Source organism: Pezoporus occidentalis, unplaced genomic scaffold, assembly GCF_034315485.1.
Source record: "Pezoporus occidentalis ecotype Australia unplaced genomic scaffold, CSIRO_AGI_Poc_V1 ctg250, whole genome shotgun sequence".
Classification (NCBI taxonomy): domain Eukaryota; kingdom Metazoa; phylum Chordata; class Aves; order Psittaciformes; family Psittacidae; genus Pezoporus; species Pezoporus occidentalis.
Window position 1 is genome coordinate 722,854 of NW_026914395.1, and position 21,101 is coordinate 743,954.

At 45.2% G+C, this 21,101-nt stretch overlaps 1 protein-coding gene and 1 non-coding gene across 2 annotated transcripts in view; one reads left to right on the forward strand and one right to left on the reverse strand.

Moving 5' to 3' along the window:
- The window catches only part of KNL1 (kinetochore scaffold 1), a 28,227-nt gene that overhangs the window by 1,648 nt on the left and 5,478 nt on the right, over positions 1 to 21,101 (forward strand). The window contains exons 2-17 of the mRNA XM_062623342.1: positions 3,849 to 3,900; positions 4,317 to 4,356; positions 4,599 to 4,658; positions 6,190 to 6,251; positions 6,716 to 6,771; positions 7,373 to 7,409; positions 8,595 to 8,632; positions 8,965 to 9,017; positions 9,530 to 14,644; positions 15,302 to 15,446; positions 16,536 to 16,603; positions 16,729 to 16,827; positions 18,151 to 18,266; positions 19,084 to 19,174; positions 20,108 to 20,224; positions 20,822 to 20,909. Of these exons, the coding sequence (XP_062479326.1) occupies positions 3,866 to 3,900; positions 4,317 to 4,356; positions 4,599 to 4,658; positions 6,190 to 6,251; positions 6,716 to 6,771; positions 7,373 to 7,409; positions 8,595 to 8,632; positions 8,965 to 9,017; positions 9,530 to 14,644; positions 15,302 to 15,446; positions 16,536 to 16,603; positions 16,729 to 16,827; positions 18,151 to 18,266; positions 19,084 to 19,174; positions 20,108 to 20,224; positions 20,822 to 20,909 (6,220 nt within the window). The 5' untranslated portion in view covers positions 3,849 to 3,865. The remainder of the gene's footprint in view (positions 1 to 3,848; positions 3,901 to 4,316; positions 4,357 to 4,598; positions 4,659 to 6,189; positions 6,252 to 6,715; positions 6,772 to 7,372; positions 7,410 to 8,594; positions 8,633 to 8,964; positions 9,018 to 9,529; positions 14,645 to 15,301; positions 15,447 to 16,535; positions 16,604 to 16,728; positions 16,828 to 18,150; positions 18,267 to 19,083; positions 19,175 to 20,107; positions 20,225 to 20,821; positions 20,910 to 21,101) is intronic.
- Positions 671 to 752, reverse strand: TRNAS-GCU (transfer RNA serine (anticodon GCU)). The gene has a single exon. It is a non-coding gene; the product is annotated as a tRNA-Ser (tRNA).

Genomic DNA, 21,101 nt, shown 5'->3' on the forward strand with positions numbered 1-21,101 from the left:
ATGGCTTTAACCTGCCCGAGGGGAGGCTGAGATGAGATCCACCCCTAACCCATGGCACTGAGGCCTCATCTATAGGGTTTGTGAACACTTGCAGGGCCGGTGCCTGCAGCCCTGCCCTGGGCAGCCTGTTCCAATGCCTGAGCACCCTCTGGGGCAGGAATTGTTCCTCAGCTCCATCTAAACCTGCCCTGGTGCAGCTTGAGGCCGTTTCCCCTTGTTCCACCCCTTGTTCCTTAGGAGCAGAGCCCAGCCCCTCCTGGCTCCATCCTCCTCTCAGGCACTTGTAGGCAGCCATCAGGTCCCCCCTGAGCCTTCTCCACACTGAACCCCCCAGCTCCCTCAGCCCTTCCCCATCGCACTTGGGCTCCAAGAGAGCACTTCTGAGAGGGGGAAGGAGCCCACCCCGCAGGCACGGCCGAGCTCTGCCAGCTCCACCAGTACCTCAGGACCCAGACACCCAAGGTATGACCCCTAAATCCCTCGGGACACTGCCCTGGCCCCACATGGCGCTTCCCCCTGAGGAGTGGGCTTGCCTGTAGCCCCTGCCTCCCCTCAGCCCCACGGAACGCGGCCCTTGGGAGCTCGCCGGGGGCTGCGGGCGCTGAGCAGCGGCCGGGTCCGTGAGGGACAGGGGGAAAACGAAATAATGGAGGAAAAAATAATTGTCGTCCGACGAGGATGGGATTCGAACCCACGCGTGCAGAGCACAATGGATTAGCAGTCCATCGCCTTAACCACTCGGCCACCTCGTCACGACAGCCGCTCTCTCAGCCCAACCTATAAGGAAATACGCCCACCGCCTCTGGCATCTTCTCCCGCCCGCCGCTCCCTCGCCGAGATGGCGCCGGTGGCGCGGCCCCTGTCCCGCACAACGCGGAGCGAAGCCTCCGCACAGGGACTGAGCAGCGCCACGCGGCCCGGCCGCTGTCGCCCCGGCCCCATCGCTGCGATCGCGGGGCGCGCTCCTGAGAGGAAGCGCTGAAGTGACGGGAAGCGTGCTGGCGGCTGGGGGCCGCCATGTTGTACGGAGCGCTTGGCGCCGCCATGCTGTACGGCAGGCGCCGCTGTGTGTCGTCAGGACCGCGATTTGGCGCGAGGCGCAGGCGCGGCGGTTGGGTTTGAACGGCGGAGCGGCGGCCCGGGCGGCGGGAGCGGCTCGGGGCCGTGAGGGTCGCGGCAGCAGCGGCAGGTGAGAGCGGGCGAGGCCGGGGCCTGGCGGCGCCTGAGGCCGGGCCCGGGCAGCGCCTGAGGCCGCGGTCGTTGTGTGACGGCGAGCGGCGACGAGAGCGCGCGCGGGCTAAAAGGCGGGAGGAGCGGGCGGGTCCCGGTGTGTGTGAGGAGAGGGTCGGGGCCTGAGGAGATCTCATTGAGGGAGCGGGAGCCGTGAGGAGAATCGCGGCGTAAAGCGAGGGGCGAATGCAGGGGCGATCAGCGCGCAGGGATTCCCCCTTGGGAAAACAGCGCTGGCAGTGACGGCGAGGTTGAAATGAGCGTTTCGGCGGTCCTGAGGTAATGGTGCGTGAGGGGAACGGCTCCAGAGCGAAAAGGGATCGTAAAGAGGGAATAAAGAGATTCTTATTCACTCTTAAAGGGGGAAGACCGAGGAGGGCTTGAATGGTGAAGGAGCTGAAAAAATCATGGAGTGACTCTGTGTTCACAGTGTGGAGTTAATTGTCAAATAGAAGAATAAAAAGAGGTGCTTTTTCATCAACAGAGTAACAAAGCGTCTCAGCTCGCTGCCATATGGCCGTATGCTGTAGGTCAAAGATATGTAAAGTTGTAAAGATATTGCAGTGAGTGCAGAGGAGGCCATGGAGCTGCTGCGAGGGCTGGAGCCAGGCTGAGAGAGCTGGGCTGGGTCAGCCTAGAGAAGAGAAGGCTCCTGAAGGGGAGACTGAGAACAGCTCCCAGGCACAGGGGTACTGTGAGCAGGGATGACCGTGTGGTCCCTGGGGTCCTGCAAACCTGGAGCTCGTGACTGTGAAATGCAGAAGCTGAGCGGGTCTGTGCAGAGCTCTCTCTTCCCACTTGTCAAACTTCATTGTCAGTTTTACAGATCACTTAATCCCAGAGTGGTTTGGGTTGAAGGGACCTTAAAGCTCCTCCAGCTCCAACCCCTGCCATGGGCAGGGACCCCTTCCACTGGAGCAGCTTGCTCCAAGCCCCTGTGTCCAACCTGGCCTTGAGCACTGCCAGGGATGGGGCAGCCACAGCTTCTCTGGGCACCCTGTGCCAGCGCCTCAGCACCCTCCCAGGGAAGAGCTTCTGCCTAACGGCTCATCTCAGTCTCCCCTCGGGCAGGTTAAAGCCATTCCCCTTGGCCTGTCCTTACAGGCCCTTGTCCAAAGCCCCTCTCCAGGTTTCCTGCAGCCCCTTTAGGCCCTGGAGCTGCTCTAAGGTCTCCCCTTCAGGAGCCTTCTCTTCAGGCTTCCCCAGCCCAACTCTTTCGGCCTGGCTCCAGAGGAGAAGGTGACCAGGGTTTCTCTTACAATGTTACTTGCTAACGGTTAGCAAGGAGAGAATAAAGTGACATGATAAACTCTGTCAGACTGCTTATAGCTCTCCTGTAAGTGTGCTTGGTGGAGTTCTTGATGGAGGGATGTACGTAGATAAAGATCATTACTAATATCTAGGGAATGACACAGATAGTTTCATCTGTTGGTCTTGTAGTGTTGATTCTGTGGTATATAGAATCATAGAATAGTTAGGGTTGGAAAGGAGCTTAAGATCATCCAGTTCCAACCCCCTGCCATGGGCAGGGACACCTCACACTAAACCATGGCACCCAAGGCTCTGTCCAACCTGGCCTTGAACACTGCCAGGGATGGAGCATTCACAACCTCCTTGGGAAACCCATTCCAGTGCCTCAGCACCCTCACAGGAAAGAATTTCCTCCTTAGATCCAATCTAAACTTCCCCTGTTTCAGTTTGAACCCGTTACCCCTTGTCCTGTCACTGCAGTCCCTAATGAAGAGTCCCTCCCCAGCATCCCTATAGGCCCCCTTCAGACACTGGAAGCTGCTCTGAGGTCTCCGCGCAGCCTTCTCTTCTCCAGGCTGAACAGCCCCAGCTTTCTCAGCCTGTCTTCATACAGGAGGTGCTCCAGCCCCTGAGCATCCTCTGGACTTGTTCCAACAGTTCCATGTCCTTTTTATGTCGAGGACACCAGAACTGCACACAATGCTCCAGGTGAGGTCTCACGAGAACAGAGCAGAGGGGCAGGATCACCTCCCTGGACCTGCTGGTCACGCTCCTCTTGATGCAGCCCAGGACACGGTTGGTTTCTGGGCTGCAAGCACAAACTGAAGCCGGTTCATGTTCATTTTCTCAAATATATTTTGGTGGTGTTTGTCAGCTCCATGAGAGACTGAATTGCAAGGAATATTAACCTGGTGTTCAAAGCCCTGAGTTAGCTGTGTTTTACCAGAAACAGAAAGCAATAGAAAGTCTGTATCCTGTCAGTGTGGGTTAATTTACTTGATCCCCTTAGAAACCATGCAATAAGCTGTGTGGTTTTCTGTGCTAGTGGGAGTTATTGTCATTCACATAGAATGTTTTTTGTGTGAGGGAAGGATTGACTAAAAAATTGTATTGTGTAAGGTCTGATCTCCAACAGTTACTGGAATCTTGACTTTAAACAGAAGGACACCTCACAATAAAACTTGAACTGTGAGCACAGCTCTTTTACAGCGTGGTACATAAAACATGGACTTGAGGCTTATTCTACTCCAGTGCATTTCTGTGACTGGAGAAAGATGGAGAGAAAAATGACAGCATCAAAGGCTCGTATCTCCTTGTGGGTTTATGCAGTTTTCTCACTGAAGTTTGTTAATGTTTTTCTATTGCAGTACCACATCCTTTAGAAATGGAGAAGGCTTATGCAGACCCTAACTTGGAAATGTAAGTTGAAACCTTGGAAGAATTTTATTGTGGTGTAAATATTGTTGTTGAGAAGCAAAACTTTTCTTAATCCCTGTGTGCATTTCAGTATCTCTCAAATGAAATGTGGTTTCCATTGTGAAGAAAAGGAACAGGGGGTTTATTTGATCACGTGTAGGAAAGCACAGAGGGAACTTCATAGCAGCAGATTGTCTGGGCAGTGGCTGACCCTGGCGTTCATCTGCTGAGTTTTCCAAAGCTTGTTTTTGGGAACTACTCCTGGGATGAATGATCTATTCTAAACAAGCTTCTTTATTTAACAAGCCCACTTGTAAAAAGAATGGAGTGATCAATTTCTTAACCTTAAATACTGTTCAAGAGATACATCGTGGTTCAGGATTACGCTCTAACACCCTTTTCCCTTTCTTCCCTTGCAGTGACAACACAGAGAACATCCGAGGGAAGCGGCTGTCCTCTGTGAGTAACTTAAGGCATTTCTCAAAAGAAAACCACGTGAGTGATGGAAGGAAAGAAAGGGAAGCTACAAAGAGGAGCTGGATTTCTCCTCACAGCTGAAGTAGAGCATTGCAAAACCAAAGAGAGAGCCTATTAGATTGATACGGTTGACTAGGGCATTGGTGGCTCTCAGAAACTCTCCAGCCAATTCATCAGTCCTTGTAGTTGGAGCTGATCTTCTCAACTGTTGTATTTTCTTCTAGATTTTAAAGGCTCCACGAAATCCTCTGGATGATCTGGGAAATGGGAATGAATTAACACAGGTAGGTCTGTTATGTCCTTTCTTGCTGATGCTCTTCACACCTTCGCTTTGCTTCTCCACTTGTTGCTGATTGAACCGTGTCACTAGAATAGTGCAGGTGTACAACCCCTGGTAATAACTGCTTGGGAGGATAATGTTTGAAATATTAAATATTGCAGGGAAACCATGGAGTTTTTCTTATATTTCTGTTTTACATCTGAATATTTCTTCAGTCAAGAAAAGAGGGATAAAAAGAGATCAACAGGTGTAGCTTGCTCCTGCTGTAGCCTTACTTGGATCCATCGCTTACAAACTGGTATAGTCAGTAAGAGGGATTTTAGATCTGAAAAATAATCAGCGTGCCAACTTATTTCCAGTAAAAGCTAAAAAGTGAATACTTTCTTCCAGAAATACAAGGGGAATACATTTCATGCTTATACATGTTTCTTAGGAATTGTAATTGTAGGCCTGTTCGGTTTGGATTTCTTTCTAAATGCCAGTTCTACCAGGGCATGTTCTATGGACTGAGGATCCAATTGCATCACACATTTATATGCGTTATCTGCTGCTGGTTACAGAACTTGAAAAGTCATTTTTTAGCATATAAGACTTTCAGTGAAAAAGCCTCTCATAATTTGTCTAGACTGTGCAGTATTAGCCTGAAGTACTCATGCACAACACATCAATTTCAAACCTGGGCTGAGTATAAAGAGCAGCTCACAGTCTTCATCTCAACCTTAATGCCTGTTAACAGCGATGGACAGTTCTGCTAAGGAGCAACAGGAGACTGTCATTGACAGCACTCAGAACTGCTTGTGGAGCTGGCATCATTTTAAAGGAAATAAAGTGTTTTACAAGCTTTATTCACGTGGCTATAACAATGTTAGTACTTTGTGTCTTCTTAAACAAGTGTTCCACTGTGCTGAGACTGAGCTATTTAGTTAGAGAAGCTTATCGCAGACAACTGCACAGCAGTGGGATGATGGATTAGCTTTCCAGCACATGTAATATTGCATCCTTACATCCCTTGCAACAATGCGTTACTATGGCCATGTAGTCAGTGACACCATTTAAACATTTCTATAGGAAAATGGTGACATTCTTTCAGGAATCTTTCCATTTCTCCCATAAAGACAAACCATTATTGGTTTGGGGTTTTTTTCTTCAGTTCTTGTAATGGAAAACTAAAGGAAAACCCCCCACAATTCTCTTGCTAAACAACTGCTTCTGTTTTCCCATGTATGGCAGATGATATGCCAGATAAAAATCCTATGACTGGTGTTCTGCTTCTTGCATTTGGAACCAGGCAGTTCTCACAAAGAGATCTTTAGATGTTAATTCTTATGCAATGGGTGTCAGGAGGAGCTGGAGAACTATGAAGCTGCTTAAAGTAGTTTAAGGATGCTGGTATTATCTGTTGTATGTGTGGGACTTAGATTGCTGGGGTTTGGGGGTGGTTTTATTTTGTTGTTTCGTGCAAAGCTATGCTTATTGCAGCTTATGGAGTCAGACCAGTTTTATGGGCATCAAACTGTTGTGTTCTTTATTGTCAGGATATCAACATAGAGAAACGTAGGAGGAACTCCCGCCGTGTCAGCTTTGCCAACACCATAAAGTAAGTCTGAGCTGAAGGCTGCAGATCTGCACCCTTTATTGAAGCATAAACTGCAGGCTGTATCCTGGCATCCCCTAGAACTGCCTGCACTGAGAATTCCCAAATGTATGAAAGCAGCAGACTGGTGACTGTTGTTACACTGAGTTGATTTTGAGACTTAAGAGAGGAGCCCTCATGATTTTCTCTTCCTAGCTGGAAAAAAAGCAGTTCAGTGAAATTAATATAATCAGGAATTTTTGTATCCCATTAAGTTTTTTAGTGATTTACATCTTACTGATGGTAATGGCATCTTCTCACTAGAAAATGCAGTTAAGTTCAATACAATTCTGTTTTTTGATATCGCATTTCAGAACATACCATGTGGAAAAGCTTTAAGTTAGGGCTGGTTTGTTTTGGATTGGTTTAATTTGCTTTGAAACAGATGGGTTTGTATTTTTAAAAGCTGGTGCTGTTTTTGTTCTTAGCTGCAGAGTCTTCCAGCCAGATCTTAAGAATAACACAGCAGAGAAACAAAATACAGGTAAATCTCCTTCTCCTCCTCCTGACAGGGTTCACAGGCTATTAGCAACAGGATTTTAGCTTGAATTTAAGAAGTCAGGCCTGTCAGTCCCAGGAAAACAACAGTATGCTCAGCTGCTTGTCCTGGATGGGCTGAAAACCCAATAGTTACTGTGGACCTTGTGGCTCAGAAAAAGACTTATTTTTTTCAGACAAAATTCATTTCCATCAACACAAGACTGAGCAGAATGTTCTATTCATTCTGTCAAAAGATTGCCTAGCAAGAGTCTGAAAAGCTAATGCATTTCTCAAGTACTTGGCTTCTCTGGGGTTTTGCCACGATAAGAAGGCACTTAAGAGTGAGAACTTTAGAACATTCTGTTCTGTATAGTTTACTCTTGCTCTGGATGTTTTATACAATAATGTAAGCTAGAAAAGACCTTTAAGATCATCAAGTGCCAGGCTGTGCAGGGCTTAGAGCAACCTGCTCTAGTGGAAGGTGTGGGCAGAGGGTTGGAACTGAATGAGCTTTAAGGCCTGTTCCAATGCAAACCATTCCATTATCCAAGTCCAGCCATGATCATGCTTCTCATTGCAATGTTATCATTTTCTTGGTTTTTTAGAGTGTGCAGAAGATACAGAGAATGATGCCTTGAATGAGTAAGTTAAAAAGAATAATTCCATGACTATAGAGCTCTGTCCTGCAAATACATTTCTTCACATGATATGCAAAATATTACCTCTGAAGGAAGTGCAGTGTGTCTTGATGGAAAACTGGTCAGTGCTATTGGTGAAAGAAGGGATGCAGGGAGGAAAAGGATTCAGCTGTGTCATCACTCACAGAAAGATGTTAATTTCTGAAAAATTGAATCATTATTCCTTGAAACTTTCTTTGAAAGCTGATTGCTTGGGAATGTTTCCCAGGAAAAACCTGTTTCCATACCTGCTAGACAGAGTCTTTGCTATTTCTTACCATGAGTTTTTCCCTCAGAGGCAGGTGAAGTGTTAGTCTAGCCTCAAAGTTCTTATCTAAATAAAACTCGATGGGATTTTAAAAATCAAGAGGTAAGTGAAGGAACAGATTTATCAGAGAATTTTATCATCCTGTGATAAATCTGATTTAAACAGGTTGAGACACTGTCTATGGGTGAAGAATTCTATGGGGGATTACTTATGCTTAAAATACATAGCAAGGAAACAACTTATGTACAGCTATAGTTAACTCATGTTTTTAATGGTATCAACCCAAGATAGTACCACATATATGTGTGTGTGTACATGCATATATCTATATACACGTATATGTAAATCTATATAATATGTATAAATAAAAATAAACCCCAGTACTCTAGCTAAGGTTTCTTGGTCTTGAAAGAGCAGTCAATAGAGCAGTGGAGAGCAGACTGCATTATAAGTTAGACAAAAGACCACACAAGCTGGACACTGTATTTGGCTTTTTGTTTTACAGCAAAATGATTCCAGGCGTTAGGAACACAGCTTCAATTTCCCAAAGAGAAAGGAATAACTAAAAGTAGAAGGTCTGAGTTAAAAGTAAAGAATTCATCTCTCCTCTTTTTTCACTTGTCACTGAAGAATTAAAATGCCACCTGCATGTTGACCAATGGCTGAGATAAGAGAAACTCTGTGGAAAATAAGATTTCAGCTCACAAGTGGTGTTGGTGTCTGCTGCCAGCCCTGTCTGAGCTGTGCAGCAGAATTCTCTGCTTGTCAGTATGTTGCTGAAGGTTTCTGGTGGTAAATCCTGGGGTCACAGAATGAGTGGGGTTGGAAGGGGCCTTAAAGAAAATCCTCTAACAAACTGTTTACCTCCCCCACCTTTTGTAGAAATGAAGAACCTGAGGCTGTTCCCTGTGAGATCACTGGTGAGTTTGGAGATAGATTTAATAACAAAATTACTGTCTTTAGTTAAAACTCTTCACTCTGAATAATTTCATCATCTCTAACTGAGGTGATGGTTGCATGAGCAGGCTTTGTCCCATGAAGGTGTTGCCAACATTGTACTGTAGAAGTCTGGGTGGCTCTTCACACACTGCAAGGAGTACTGCACATGTAACTTTTCAGGATATAATTGGGCTTAACTGTACTTACTTCATGGTACTTGTAAAATGAGTGCCCAGCTCTTCAGCTCAGTGGATAAAATAATAAGAAAATAGTAAGAAAACAACAAATGAAGTATTCCCTCTTCTTTCAACAGGGATGAACACTTTGCTTCATGCCCCTATCCAGGCACTGGCGCAGCAGACTGAGGTATGTGAAGAGTTTTATTTGGGTTTGGTGCTAAAAATGTCAGTGTCCAAAATATATTCCAATAATTTGTGTAGTAAAGATGAAAAATGTAACTCAAGTGCATGAGAAGCTGGGCAAGGTTTTCACCTGCATTTAGAGGGGGGAAAGGTGGAAATCACAAGATCCATAAGACTGATCCCTGTGACTCTGTAATTGTTCCATGCTTACCAAGATATGTCTAGATAGGAAGTCATTGCCTAAGAGTAAAACTAAGACATATTCTTTCCAAAAAAAGCCATTTAAATATGGTATGCTCTAAGAATTAAGTTGTCCTTTCCTTGAATGTGTTCTTGCTTATCAAGGAGGACCCAAACCAATTGTTCTTTCCCCAAAAAGATGTAAAGCTCAAGCTCTAACCTTAGTACTGCATCAATTGACTGTTGTTTTAAAGAGAACAAACCATTGTATCACTGGGTTTAAGTGTCAGTAACTTATTTCTTCCTCTCGTTTGTTTTTGGTTGGGTTTTTTCCAGTGGTATGATGCAGACGATGCCACTCAAAGACAAAACAGGCACAACGCCACCTTCATCTTTTCAGAGGAGAATGAAATGGATATGACAGCCAGTCACACCGCCGTCATCACACGTAACCTGAAGAACAACCAGGCTGACAACACTGAGAAAATAGATATCAAATCCTTTCTGGCAGGGTTAAACTCTAACAGTGGGAAGGCAGAAGGGAGCAAAGAATTCCAGTGTTTCTCTGATCCTACAAGCCATTTGTGTCCACCTTCAGAACAGAAAGAAGATGCTGCCACTGTAAAAAAAATAGACTTCAATGAATTTTTGATGAGCCTGAAGTCAAACGAGAAGACCCTCAGCCCTGTGGAGGGCCCTGAGAAAGAGAATGTTTTCTTTATCCCTTCTCAAGTCCCAGAAGCTGTGGCACCATCATCAGTGGAATTTGCATATTCCCATGAGCCACTGGACACCTGCAACATGACCAAAGTCTTTAGAGAGGAAGATGGTGGGATGGAAGTGACCAAATGCCAGGGATCTTTTGTCAAAGCCACGTTTTCTTCTCAAGCTCCACCACAGCAATTACAGTGTGAGGATGTCACCAAGGCCTTTGCAGATGATGGGATGGATATGACAACCAGTCACACTGCAAAGGTGTCTTTTCCCTCCACCAATGTTGGGAATCAAAGTCTAAACTTCCGAAAGGATTTCCCATCCACAGAGCTGGACAATTCCACGTTAAAGAGACCATCTCATCAGCACTTAATTGTTCAGCAGGACACTCAGCTTTGTACAGACAGAAAACCACTTCAAGACAGGCGAGATCCCACCATGCTGCCACCTGCTAAACAAGAGGCCAGAGCAGTGGGCACCATCCCAGGAACTGTTTCTTCTGAGACTGTCTTCCGAGGTGATAAAACCATTGATGTGTCTAAATGTGAGGACATGGAAATAACTGGGAATTACACAGATGTCATCTGTAGTGACAGTACCAAAGAAACGAACAGTTCACATCTTAAAGCTTTTGAAAAGCCAGTTAATGCAAACACTGTGCTGGCAGAACGCAGCCATGTGGCACATGATGGTAGGGACATGGCAAAGAGCCTGACAGCTTCAGATCATGATGCTCCTGTGTTGTATAAAACCAGCGCACTTGAAGTGCCCTCAGGCTCGGATGAGCTAATCAAGAAAGTGTCCCAGGATCATGGGAATGCTTCAGCGAATGCTGGCTGCGATCCCTGTACAAATCCAGCATCCCGTGGGGTTCCCAAAAGCAGACTCCAGCACAGGCTAGGGAACTCGCAGCTTGTTTCCATGCCAGGTGAGAAGACAGTGATATTCTCGGGGGAAGACATGGACCTGACCAAGGCTTGTGTTGTCAAGGATGGAGAGAATGCTGCAAGCGAATCTCCCACTGGAGTGTTCACCTCTGTCCCTTGCAAACCTCATTTTCTTGGTAACAGATCAACATGTCCCACTTCAAATGAGCAGGAAGAAATGGAAATAACCAAGTGCCATGCTGTTGTCATTGATGATCACGGCAAGAAGATAACTGCAGAAGCAAAACAAATGCATTGTAAAATAATTCCAAGAAAGAACCAGAACACAAACGTCAGTGAAGGTGCAAATTATTCCGATATGGACAAGGAAAATCGTGAGGTGATCAGTACCAATGGGAACGTTAAAAGAAGCCAGGCTGGGAAATTGGATACTGTGGATCTTGAGATGGTTGAGAAGCAGCTTGGAAAACCAAACTTTCAAGCAAGTGGTGCAGGTTCCTGTGCAAAGACTGTGTGTCCATTGCAACAGCAAAAGAGAGAAGTCCCTGAGAACAGTGTCACCAAATCCTGTGCATTTGTGTCTTTGCAAACTCAAAAGGTTGTGGCACAACCTTTGGGAAAAAGCCTTCTAAATGCTTCCATTTCCAGCACAAATGACAGAACAGGCTCATTTTCAGGTGAACAAAACAGCAACGTGACTAAAACTCATCCTCCTGCCTTTGCTGCTGCTCCTCTGAATGCAGTAGAAGAACATGGGAATAATCATAACTACAGTAAAGTGTTATCCCAGCCACTGCAGAACCAGACCTCCCAGTGCTCCAGCAGTCTTGGTGTACAGGTCATGAGTCAGACAGCAGCAGCAGAGTGTGTGGCTTTGAAAATGAGCACCAATAATCAAACTGTTACTCCTTTGGCTCCAAATGGTTCATTTATTCCCAGTAATGAGCCTGCTCCCTCTGGAATGAAAGGGAATGAACAGTGTGGAACAGCATTAGGACTAAATGCGAGTGGCCAAAGCTCAGGCAAGCAGGAGAAAGATTCTAGGAGAGGTTTTGCAGTGGGTAAAACAGTTTCTTCTGAGGAGGCTTTTAGAAGTCCCCACGGAGCTGGTGGCCTGTGCTTGAGGGGTGCTGAGGAGCCAGTTGAGGCCACTGCCTCTGAGCCACACATGGGACATGCCCAAGTGCCTTCGTTCTTTGAGAAGTCAGTTGTGTTTCCCTCTGGTGAAAACATGGACTTGACAGGAAACATCACTGCTGCTTTATCAGCAGGAAAAGCAGTACCTGGATTGAGTGTTCAGGATGAAAACAAAATAATGTCCTTAAGTAAAGGGGTCACAATGACAGTGAATCCTCAGGAGCAGCCTGTGTGTGATGTGCACTCCTTGGTAGCTGGCAAGAGAACATTAACCATGGGTGCTTTAAAACATCTGCCTCTTCCAGATGACACCATATTCTTAGAAGATGCTGACATGGACATCACCAGGAGCCACACAGTGTCAGCAGACAACAAAGTAACTGTGCAGCTTAGAAGTTCCAATGATGACCCATCTTTAATTGCTGGAGATGAAACTTGTGTTTTTACCTACAATAATGATATGGAAATAAGCAGACTGGCTACTGCTGCAATTGATAAACCTATGGAAAAGGCTGGGTCTCTAGGAATACTTAACACAGCTAAAAAGACTGGAAGGAAAAGCTTGAAGGGAACAGCAGGGGAAAAGACTGTTTTGTTTTCACTGAATGATGACAATAATGACATGGATATCACAGAGAGCCATACAGCTGCCATAGGCCATGAAATGGTCTTGCAGAATGAGTCAGGGCTTCAATCCCTCTCTTCAGCTCATCCCATTAAAACTGCTGTGTTCACATGCAGTCAGGCTGACACGGACACTGTCAGGTCTTGCTCTGCTGATAGAATTGCTGCAAAAGTTGCATGTGATGATAAATCAAAGCGGGATAAGGTGGTTGGAGACCAAGTGCTTTCAAATGGTGAAGCTACTGTGTTTGCTCTGGATGATATGGACGTCACTAGAACCCATCATGTAGCTTTGGAAGAGGATCCCCTGCCAGGTAGGCAGCTCTGTGGGGCTGTTCCTGTGACTCCCACAGTGATGTTCACAAGTAACCAGGCTGAGATGGAAATAACTGAGTCTCACCCTGTTGATCAAAGTATTGCAAGAGGCTTTTGTGAGGACAGACCGAAAATGGCCCAACAGCTCGGACAGGAGGCTGTGGTAGGTTCCAGAACTGTCATTTTCACTTTGGCTGAGGACATGGAGTTTACTAAAGCTCAGACAGCAGTGATGCATGGTGAGATGGTGCTGTGCAGAGAGTCCATCCCAGCCAGGTCTGCAGCTCCTGCTGATAGAACCATTGTGTACGCCCACAACCAGGATGATATGGAAATAACTGCATCCCACACTGTTGCTGTTAATAACAATATCAGTGGATTGGACCAGGAGGCATCACAGAAGAGCACTCAGCAAGCAGACTTGCATTGTGGCTTGTCTTCTTGCAGAGGTGAAACAGATTCCTCACATTCAGGAGACCTGAATGGTGAGTGTCATCCAAAATCTAAGGATGAGCCCAGCATTTCCTCTTCTGTCTCATCAGCCTCAGTGTTCCCAAACAAGAAAGGAGCTATCCCAGTCCCCAGTGGTACACCACCAAATCCTGTGTGTTCTGTCTCACCTCCAGAAGAGACCATGGGAGTAGGGGCACCACAGGATGTAGACCTTCCCACAGATAATTCTGTCCCTGTGAGCAGGGAGCAGGATCTCATTCCACCAGAAACCCTGAACTCAAAGGGAAAATCTTCCAAACTTCCAAGTAAGGGTCCCACGGATTGTGGGGAGGGAAGTGGTGATCTGGCATCCCATGTTTCACTTCCCAATCCACCAGATGCATGTAGTTCAAAGGGAAACCAAGGACTAGAAGAGGATTCATGTAGAGGTGAAGATGTAGCTACAGACTTGGGCTTGGCTGGAGCAAATCTTGTTACTGTCTCTAACAAGGAGTCAGAGGAAAACCAGGGGCTGTCAGCTGAAGGGGAGCCACCACCAAAAGACTTTCACATCAACTCTGACCAAACAAAGCAACCTGTGGTCAGTGACGGTCCAAGAGATCGAGCAGACCCCACTCGTTCCTCTGACTTCTCAGGTATCTTAAATATTTGTTCAAAACTGAGGAATATTAGAAGGAAATCTGCAGTTTTCCCTGTTTCTGAAACTGCTCTTTCTGTCCAGTTGCCCAGTTCCTCAGCTCAGCCAGAGGACACTTTGAGGGTAGGGAAAAATACTCTAAATGAACCAAGTAACACCAAAGAACAGGAGGACACATGCCTTGAATCTGGAGCTGCTCCCACAGGTGCACATTTAGGTGTGGCCTTAAAGGCTCCATACCAAGGAATAAATGTCCCTCTGGCTATCTTCCAGCCTAAGTTACCCAGCAGAAGGAATCCTTCTGTTTCTAGTGGCCAAGACACAAATACAAAGTCCTCAGACAAAAGAGAATCACCAGTTGCAGAAGTAACCACTGGTGAAACCCCACGTAACAAGAAGCCTGTGTGGCAGAACTTCAGCCCCTCTCAGTTTATAGCAGAAGAATTTCTTCCTGTCTGCCTGGAAGAAATGGATTCAAATGAATCTGAAAGCTCTGAGCTCGTGGAAAATAACTGCAATGAGATAAGCAAAACCCCAGTCTCCCATGATGAAAAGAATCAAACTGAAGAGGCAAAACCTTGCAATACAAAAAGAGCTTTGGAACAAGATGAGGAGCAGCCTCAAAGTCCAAAGAAGACCAAGAGGGATGAAAACTTGCATGGTAAAGCCTCTCAACACCTGCAGGTGAGTTGACTCACTCATTGTAAGGGTACAGTGGGCACTAATAGGGCTTTTGTTACACCCCAAAGTTGAAACATCAGTTGGTAGGTTTCCTTTTTCTCTTAACCTCCCATTTGCTGTCATCCTTTTGATCCTTTCTTGACTAAATACTCCCCATCCTCTGACCTAAACTATTTACTAGTTGTCACTTTGCTATAGCGATAGTGATATAGTGATATATAGAGTGACTTAGATATAGTGATAGAGTAACTGAAGCAACTATTTAGCATCCAAAGATGGATGTTGAGTTTAAATCAGCTTTTTTAGATAGCACAAATAGGGATTCAATCCAGAAAATATGTGAAAATATGGAACATTGATCTGAAACATTCATTGACCTTATAAATAAGTTTGTCATCGTCAGTAGAAACTTTCTAATTCTGAAAGCTGGAGGAGTCTTCTTGGACTGCAAAATGAAGGAAGGATTTGGCAGCTTTACTTCCTAAATGTCATTGTAGGAAATAACTTGTCTGGCCACACTGCTCTACCATGATGATTAGATATCAGATGTACCCATGCTAAAAATGAAACAATTATGAATGTCAGGAAACATCTACAATGTTTCCTGATCAACTTCTGGTTTATATACCTCTTTGTTTCTTTTAAACTTGCTCACATTAGGTGACTCTTGGTGCTGTGTCTCAAAGCCAAGCAGAAGTTCCTGAAGGTGAAGATCCTCCAAATCTCTCAGCTAAAAGCCCTGATTGTACCCATGCCAGCACCAGCAGCTCCCTGGATTCTGTTAAGGCTGACACAGAACTAACAAGTAAGATTCCCTTTGTGGTACCAGTCCCAAACCTTGTGTTCATGCTTCATCAAGGAAGAGCCCCACCAGTAGTACATGTTTTAATCCCAGGTTGGATGGGGCTTTGAGCAGCCTGCTGTAGTGGAAGGTGTCCCTGTCCATGGCAGGGGGTTGAAACTGGATGAGCTTTAAGGTCCCTTCTAACCCAGACCAGTCTGGGATTCTTTAATCCAATTTGGGAATGCCCATGGCACAGCTGCCAGCTAGGTACCGTGCCTTTATGCTGGCTGACAGTCCAAGCTGTTCAAGGAGAACCAAGATGGGAAGACAAAGGAGCAGAATTTAGGTCCAGCTTTGATTTCAAAGGCCAGTTGGGCTGATGAGACTGTTCAGTTTCCTTAGCAAAGCCCCAGCTCAAACTGCTGGCCCAAAAATGATTTTAAGCTGGTTCCATGCAGAATGAGTCTGCACCCCTTGGTGTTGTGCTCTTGGAAAGAGACTCCTCAGAGTGCATTGCAGGGGCAGGCTCTAGGCAGATTCACCCCCAGGTTTAATTACCTGATACCCAACAGTGAGGCAGAAATCTGTTGGTCATTTGATAAGGGATATTTCACCTCTGCTTTCAAAACCAGTCTGATTTTGGCCTCATGCAGCCTTATCCAGCAGAAGTTGGGCTCTTTCCTTTGAATGAGAAACAAGCCCTGTGAACTCGAGTGCAATGGTTTCCCCTTGAAAGCTGCTGGCAGCTCAGATGCTCTTTGGTCTCAGGCTGCACAGGATTACCTCTGTGAATGGTTGGAGTTTCCTTCTCAGCCTTAGTACTCTTTAGTATGTCACATTTGGCTTTCCTCTCACAGAAGGTGAACTGTTACTTCTCAGCCACTGTGACACACATTTTATGTTACATTAGATTCTTCATCCAGACCTCCTTATGTGCCCCAAGTAGTTGTTTCCTCAGGTACTTCATTCAGCGCTGGAAACACACACATAAAGGTCAAAACTCTACATTAATATTGCTATTTATCCCTAGAGTTAATGAGCCTAGATTCCTATTTCTGTAAGAGCATTATTAACCCCAGCAATGTGCCCCTCTCCTTGTTCCTTGGTTAGTCCAGCGGAGCAGTCGCATGGAGTCTCAGCTTCTCAATGACAGCATCTGTGAGGATAACTTACGGGAGGTATGTAAATGGCTGAATGAGTCCAACTTCTTGTCCTAACAGGAAAAAACTTGTGTGTGTATGTGCAAATAAGTGTTCTCACTTGGAAAGTGTGCTCATCTATGGGTTTTCCCTAATCTTCACAGAAATTTCAGAGTGGTGTTATCACAGTTGGGGAGTTCCTTACACTGATTCAAGTCCACGTTCCAATTCAGAAGCCTCGGCGGAGCCATATTCCAGCCAGTGTGAGTATCCATTGATGTCCATCACATCATTGACCTTAAAGGCACCTTATTTCATATAAGCTTTCTTAAGATGAGTGTTTCAGACGTGGGCATTTGTACACATTTTGCAGCCAAATCAATTTCCAGTAGGATGCTGGGGCTGGTCTCTGGTGTCTGGCTGGATTTCACAAATGTAATGTGAAATGGGTAATGTGAGGTGAATGAGCTCCTTAGTTTTCTTTATATGAAGAAAAAAGTTTCCCATTTCAGAAACAGAGGGAGCTTGTTAGAAAGATTGCAGTGTTTAGCATTCATATTCATAAAGAAGAGATTCAGAGCAGCCCTGTGGAGAAGGATTTGGGGGTGCTGGTTGATGAGAAAATGGACATGAGCCGGCTTCAGTGTGTGCTCACAGCCCAGAAACCAACCGTGTCCTGGGCTGCATCCAAAGCAGCGTGACCAGCAGGTCCAAGGAGGTGATCCTGCCCCTCTACTCTGCTCTCGTGAGACCTCACCTGGAGCATTGTGTGCAGTTCTGGTGTCCTCAACATAAAAAGGACATGGAACTGTTGGAACAAGTCCAGAGGAGGCCACGAGGATGCTCTATTCACATTAGAAATGGAGATGTCTTCTGGGAACTGAGGACTGCAGCTGTGGGCCTTGTTTTGTTCGTCTGCAGAAAGCCAGAGCGCACAACTGATTACGTGAGGGGAGCACACACAGCAGTGGGGTGTTCTGCCTTGCTTCATGCAAGAGACTTCATCAGGGACTGTAGTGATAGGGCACCGGGTGATGGGTTCAAACTGAAACACAGACTGAAACAGGGGAAGCTCAGGTTAGATTAAGGCAGAAGCTCTTCCCTGTGAGGGTGCTGAGGCGCTGGCACAGGGTGCCCAGAGAAGCTGTGGCTGCCCCATCCCTGGCAGTGTTGAAGGCCAGGTTGGACACAGGGATTGGAGCAAGCTGCTCCAGTGGAAGGGGTCCCTGCCCATGGCAGGGGTTGGAGCTGGACGAGCTTTAAGGTCCCTTCCAACCCAAACCAGGCTGGGTTTCTATGCCAACTGAATAAAATGCCTGTGTTTCAGCTTAGGAAATGCTGTAAAGTAAAAAGTGTCTGTTTTAGAGTTCTTTAAAACTGTCACAACAAAAGAAAAAATGATTTAAAAGAATCACAACTAAATTAATATCATTTGTGTTGACTAAATTGCCTTTTTTTCCCTCTTGCACAAAAGTAAAGATTCCAGGCCTTTTGCTGCTTTCTGTACATGAATTGGAAGTTACTGTTTCTGACAAATACACATCTCTTTTTCGTGTTTCTTCACACTTCTCCCCTGTTCCCCTCAGGTTGCAGTCAGTGCAGCTCCTACCCCCCAAGACCTCATGTACAACCAGTATGTGCATCGCCCCAAGCTGCGTATTTATGAAGAAGATTGCCAGGCCCTTTCTCAGCTGATAGAGGAGTAAGTGGGGTTTATAGTCATAAAGTATATTAGTCATTTTATTTTTTCACCTCTGCTTGCATGCAGAGTGGCCTGAAGAAAGCTAATGCATTATATACAGGAGAAATAAAGAATGCTACGTGACCTGCTTTGTGCTGGTAGGCAGTTTATTGCAGGTTTAGGGGGCATAGGGCTAATCCTGGGGAAGAGCTGTGGTTGTGGAGATACTGAAGGTTGTGTTTTTCCTCAAGTAATTGATCTTTCAATAATAGAGTGTTTCAGTTGCATGTCAGAAGAGTTAAACTTGTAAAATTGTATCCAGAATGATCAAACATAGAAAGCAGAATCATAACGGGTCACAATCTGTTGTTAGTTCCAATATTCCAGTGTTTACTACATTGAAATACTGTTATCATGATTTATTTCCTTATCTGAAGGACGCTTCTGGTGCATTCTGCCTTTTACAGTTTCTATACAAAATCAAGTTTTATGATAGAATTTAAAATCAGTACTAAGATTTTTGATTGTTCAGAACCTCTTTGGCACCACTTCCTTATTCTTTGGCTCCCCACCTCCTGTTCAGACTTGCCCTCAACCAAAAGACTATAGGAAATGAGCTTTGAGTTGTCTGCCAGAGTTTATCAAGCATGGCCCCCATTTAATCAAGGCTTTTGAGGGTCTCTCCAAGCTGTGAAACCCAACTAAATGATATTATTTACACGTCCATGTTTTAATTAGAACAAGGGAATTGATTGTACAAATACCAACGTGCTGCTTTATGTGCTCAGTGCAGTTGCATCAAGACTTTATTTCAACTGTGGTTTTCCCCATATTTCAGGTTAAAACCATGTGCAAATGTCCAGGATCAGCTCCTGGTGAATGTGAATAAGACTTTGTGGGAAGTAATGAGAACCTGTTCTGATGAAGAGGTAATGTTGCTTCTGCATGAAGAGATAATGATGTTGCTTCTTCCATACTGAAGAAATAAGGTCAATTTTTATGTACTCAAATAAACTAAGAACCAGAATGGTCACAGAATAACAGTAGGCAGGTAGGTGATGCATGGCAAAGTATTTTCTGAATGGAAAACTGCTATGAGGACTTCCAGTAGGTCAGAAGAATGCAAGGATATGTGCCCTTTGAAATATATTAAAGGGAATATGCTGGTATAAAACAATGAAACTTAGTAATTTAAGTAGATAATTCAGGTCAGTTGAGGGCAGAACAGAGAAGATAGAGTTTAGATGGGCTTAAGTGCCATTTTGGAAGGAAAGAATGAACTGCTCTCATTGTAGAGTCTCTACTCCATTAGTGGAGCAGAATAATCTGTTAATTGCTTATTTAGTTCAGAAAGACACCCGATGTTGCAGGATGTATAAGGAACAGGAAGTATGTGTCATTACACAAAAGCAAAACCACATTCAGGTTTTGGATTGCAACAGTGGTGTCTCATGCCAAAACAAAAGGTGAGGCCAGAGGGTGTGTAGAGGAGAATGGTAATGACTATGGGCACAAGCACCCAAAGAAACCTCTCAAACAGCCGGGTGAGAGACACCCAGTGTATGTAACGAAGGTGCTCTGGGTACAAGCGTCTCTTTAGTTGTTTGGCTCCCTCTTTGAGTAAAGATCTTGTTGGATCTTTGCAAAAAGCATCAATTACTTTAGGAGGCAACTGTACTTGAACTAACAGGAAGTGTCCAGGCTTCAATCTGATTTAATTTGCAAGTGTCATGTCATCCTGCTTCTGGAGAAACAGGATATTGGGAGGAGCAGAGAAGGGAAAGAGTCTAAAGGGTTGATGGAATAATCTTCTGTGGCACATTCCCATTCACTTTCTCTTCTGTATTTCCCATTCATTGCAGCTGAAGAGCTTTGGAGCAGAAATGAACAAAATGAAATCCTACTTCACCAAGGAGAGCAAAATCTTGGGTCACAACCAGAAGGTGACTTTGTACAGCAAATTGCTGCAGAGTGCACAGGTAATATGTGTTCAGCTTTAAAGAAAGGAACCTCTACCATATTTTATCTGTCTTTGGCAAGTGTAGGAGCCAAATTATTGTATGTAACTGCACTGTTGTGAAAGTTCCTTATTAAACACACTTCCTTTTTATTTATGTGCAAATATGAAGCACAAAGGGAGAGTGACTTTCTTGCACTTAGACTATAGGAACCTTCTGTCCAAGGGTTTTGGCAATTAAAGTAACTGTGAAAAATGTGAGTGTTCGAGGAAATGGCCCCAGAAATAAGCCCTGTATACCGTAGTCATGTCAGTATTAGTAACTTACAAAGCAAAGCGGAAGTAATGCACTGTGGTATTGGAAATTTGCAGGTGTTAAAAGCTCTAGGAATGTATTTACTTCCCTCATAAGCAAAGTCATGAGAAAGATGCAGTGTTAAGTATCTAGTGCTACCATGGCTACTGCCGTAGTGTTTGTTGGGCTGCCTCTTCCTTCTAACAACAGGATATATTAGCTTCTTTAATTAGTTTCTTAGCAAGCAAAGATCCACGTGGTGGTCCCAGAAGCCAATTCAGCTTTTTAAATGTGATTGATTTGAGCACAATTATCCCATCTTAGGAACAACGTGGGAAGCTCCAGTGCAGAATAGAGCAGGTGGATGGATTGCTGAAGGAAGCAGAGAGCTGTCTTGTTGCTCTGGGAGCAGGTATGTGTTTGCAGTCCCTGCCGCATGTGCTGGGGTCTGGTTCTCTGCAGAGCTGCTCTTTCGGTGGTCACCTCTGTTCACACAAGCTGCAGTCAGTCCTTGGCACTGCTGCATACGGATGCTCTGAGTATTTTCCCTTCTTTTCTTCCAGCTGAATTTTCTTCTAATGCCTTAACTAGAAATCAACAAATA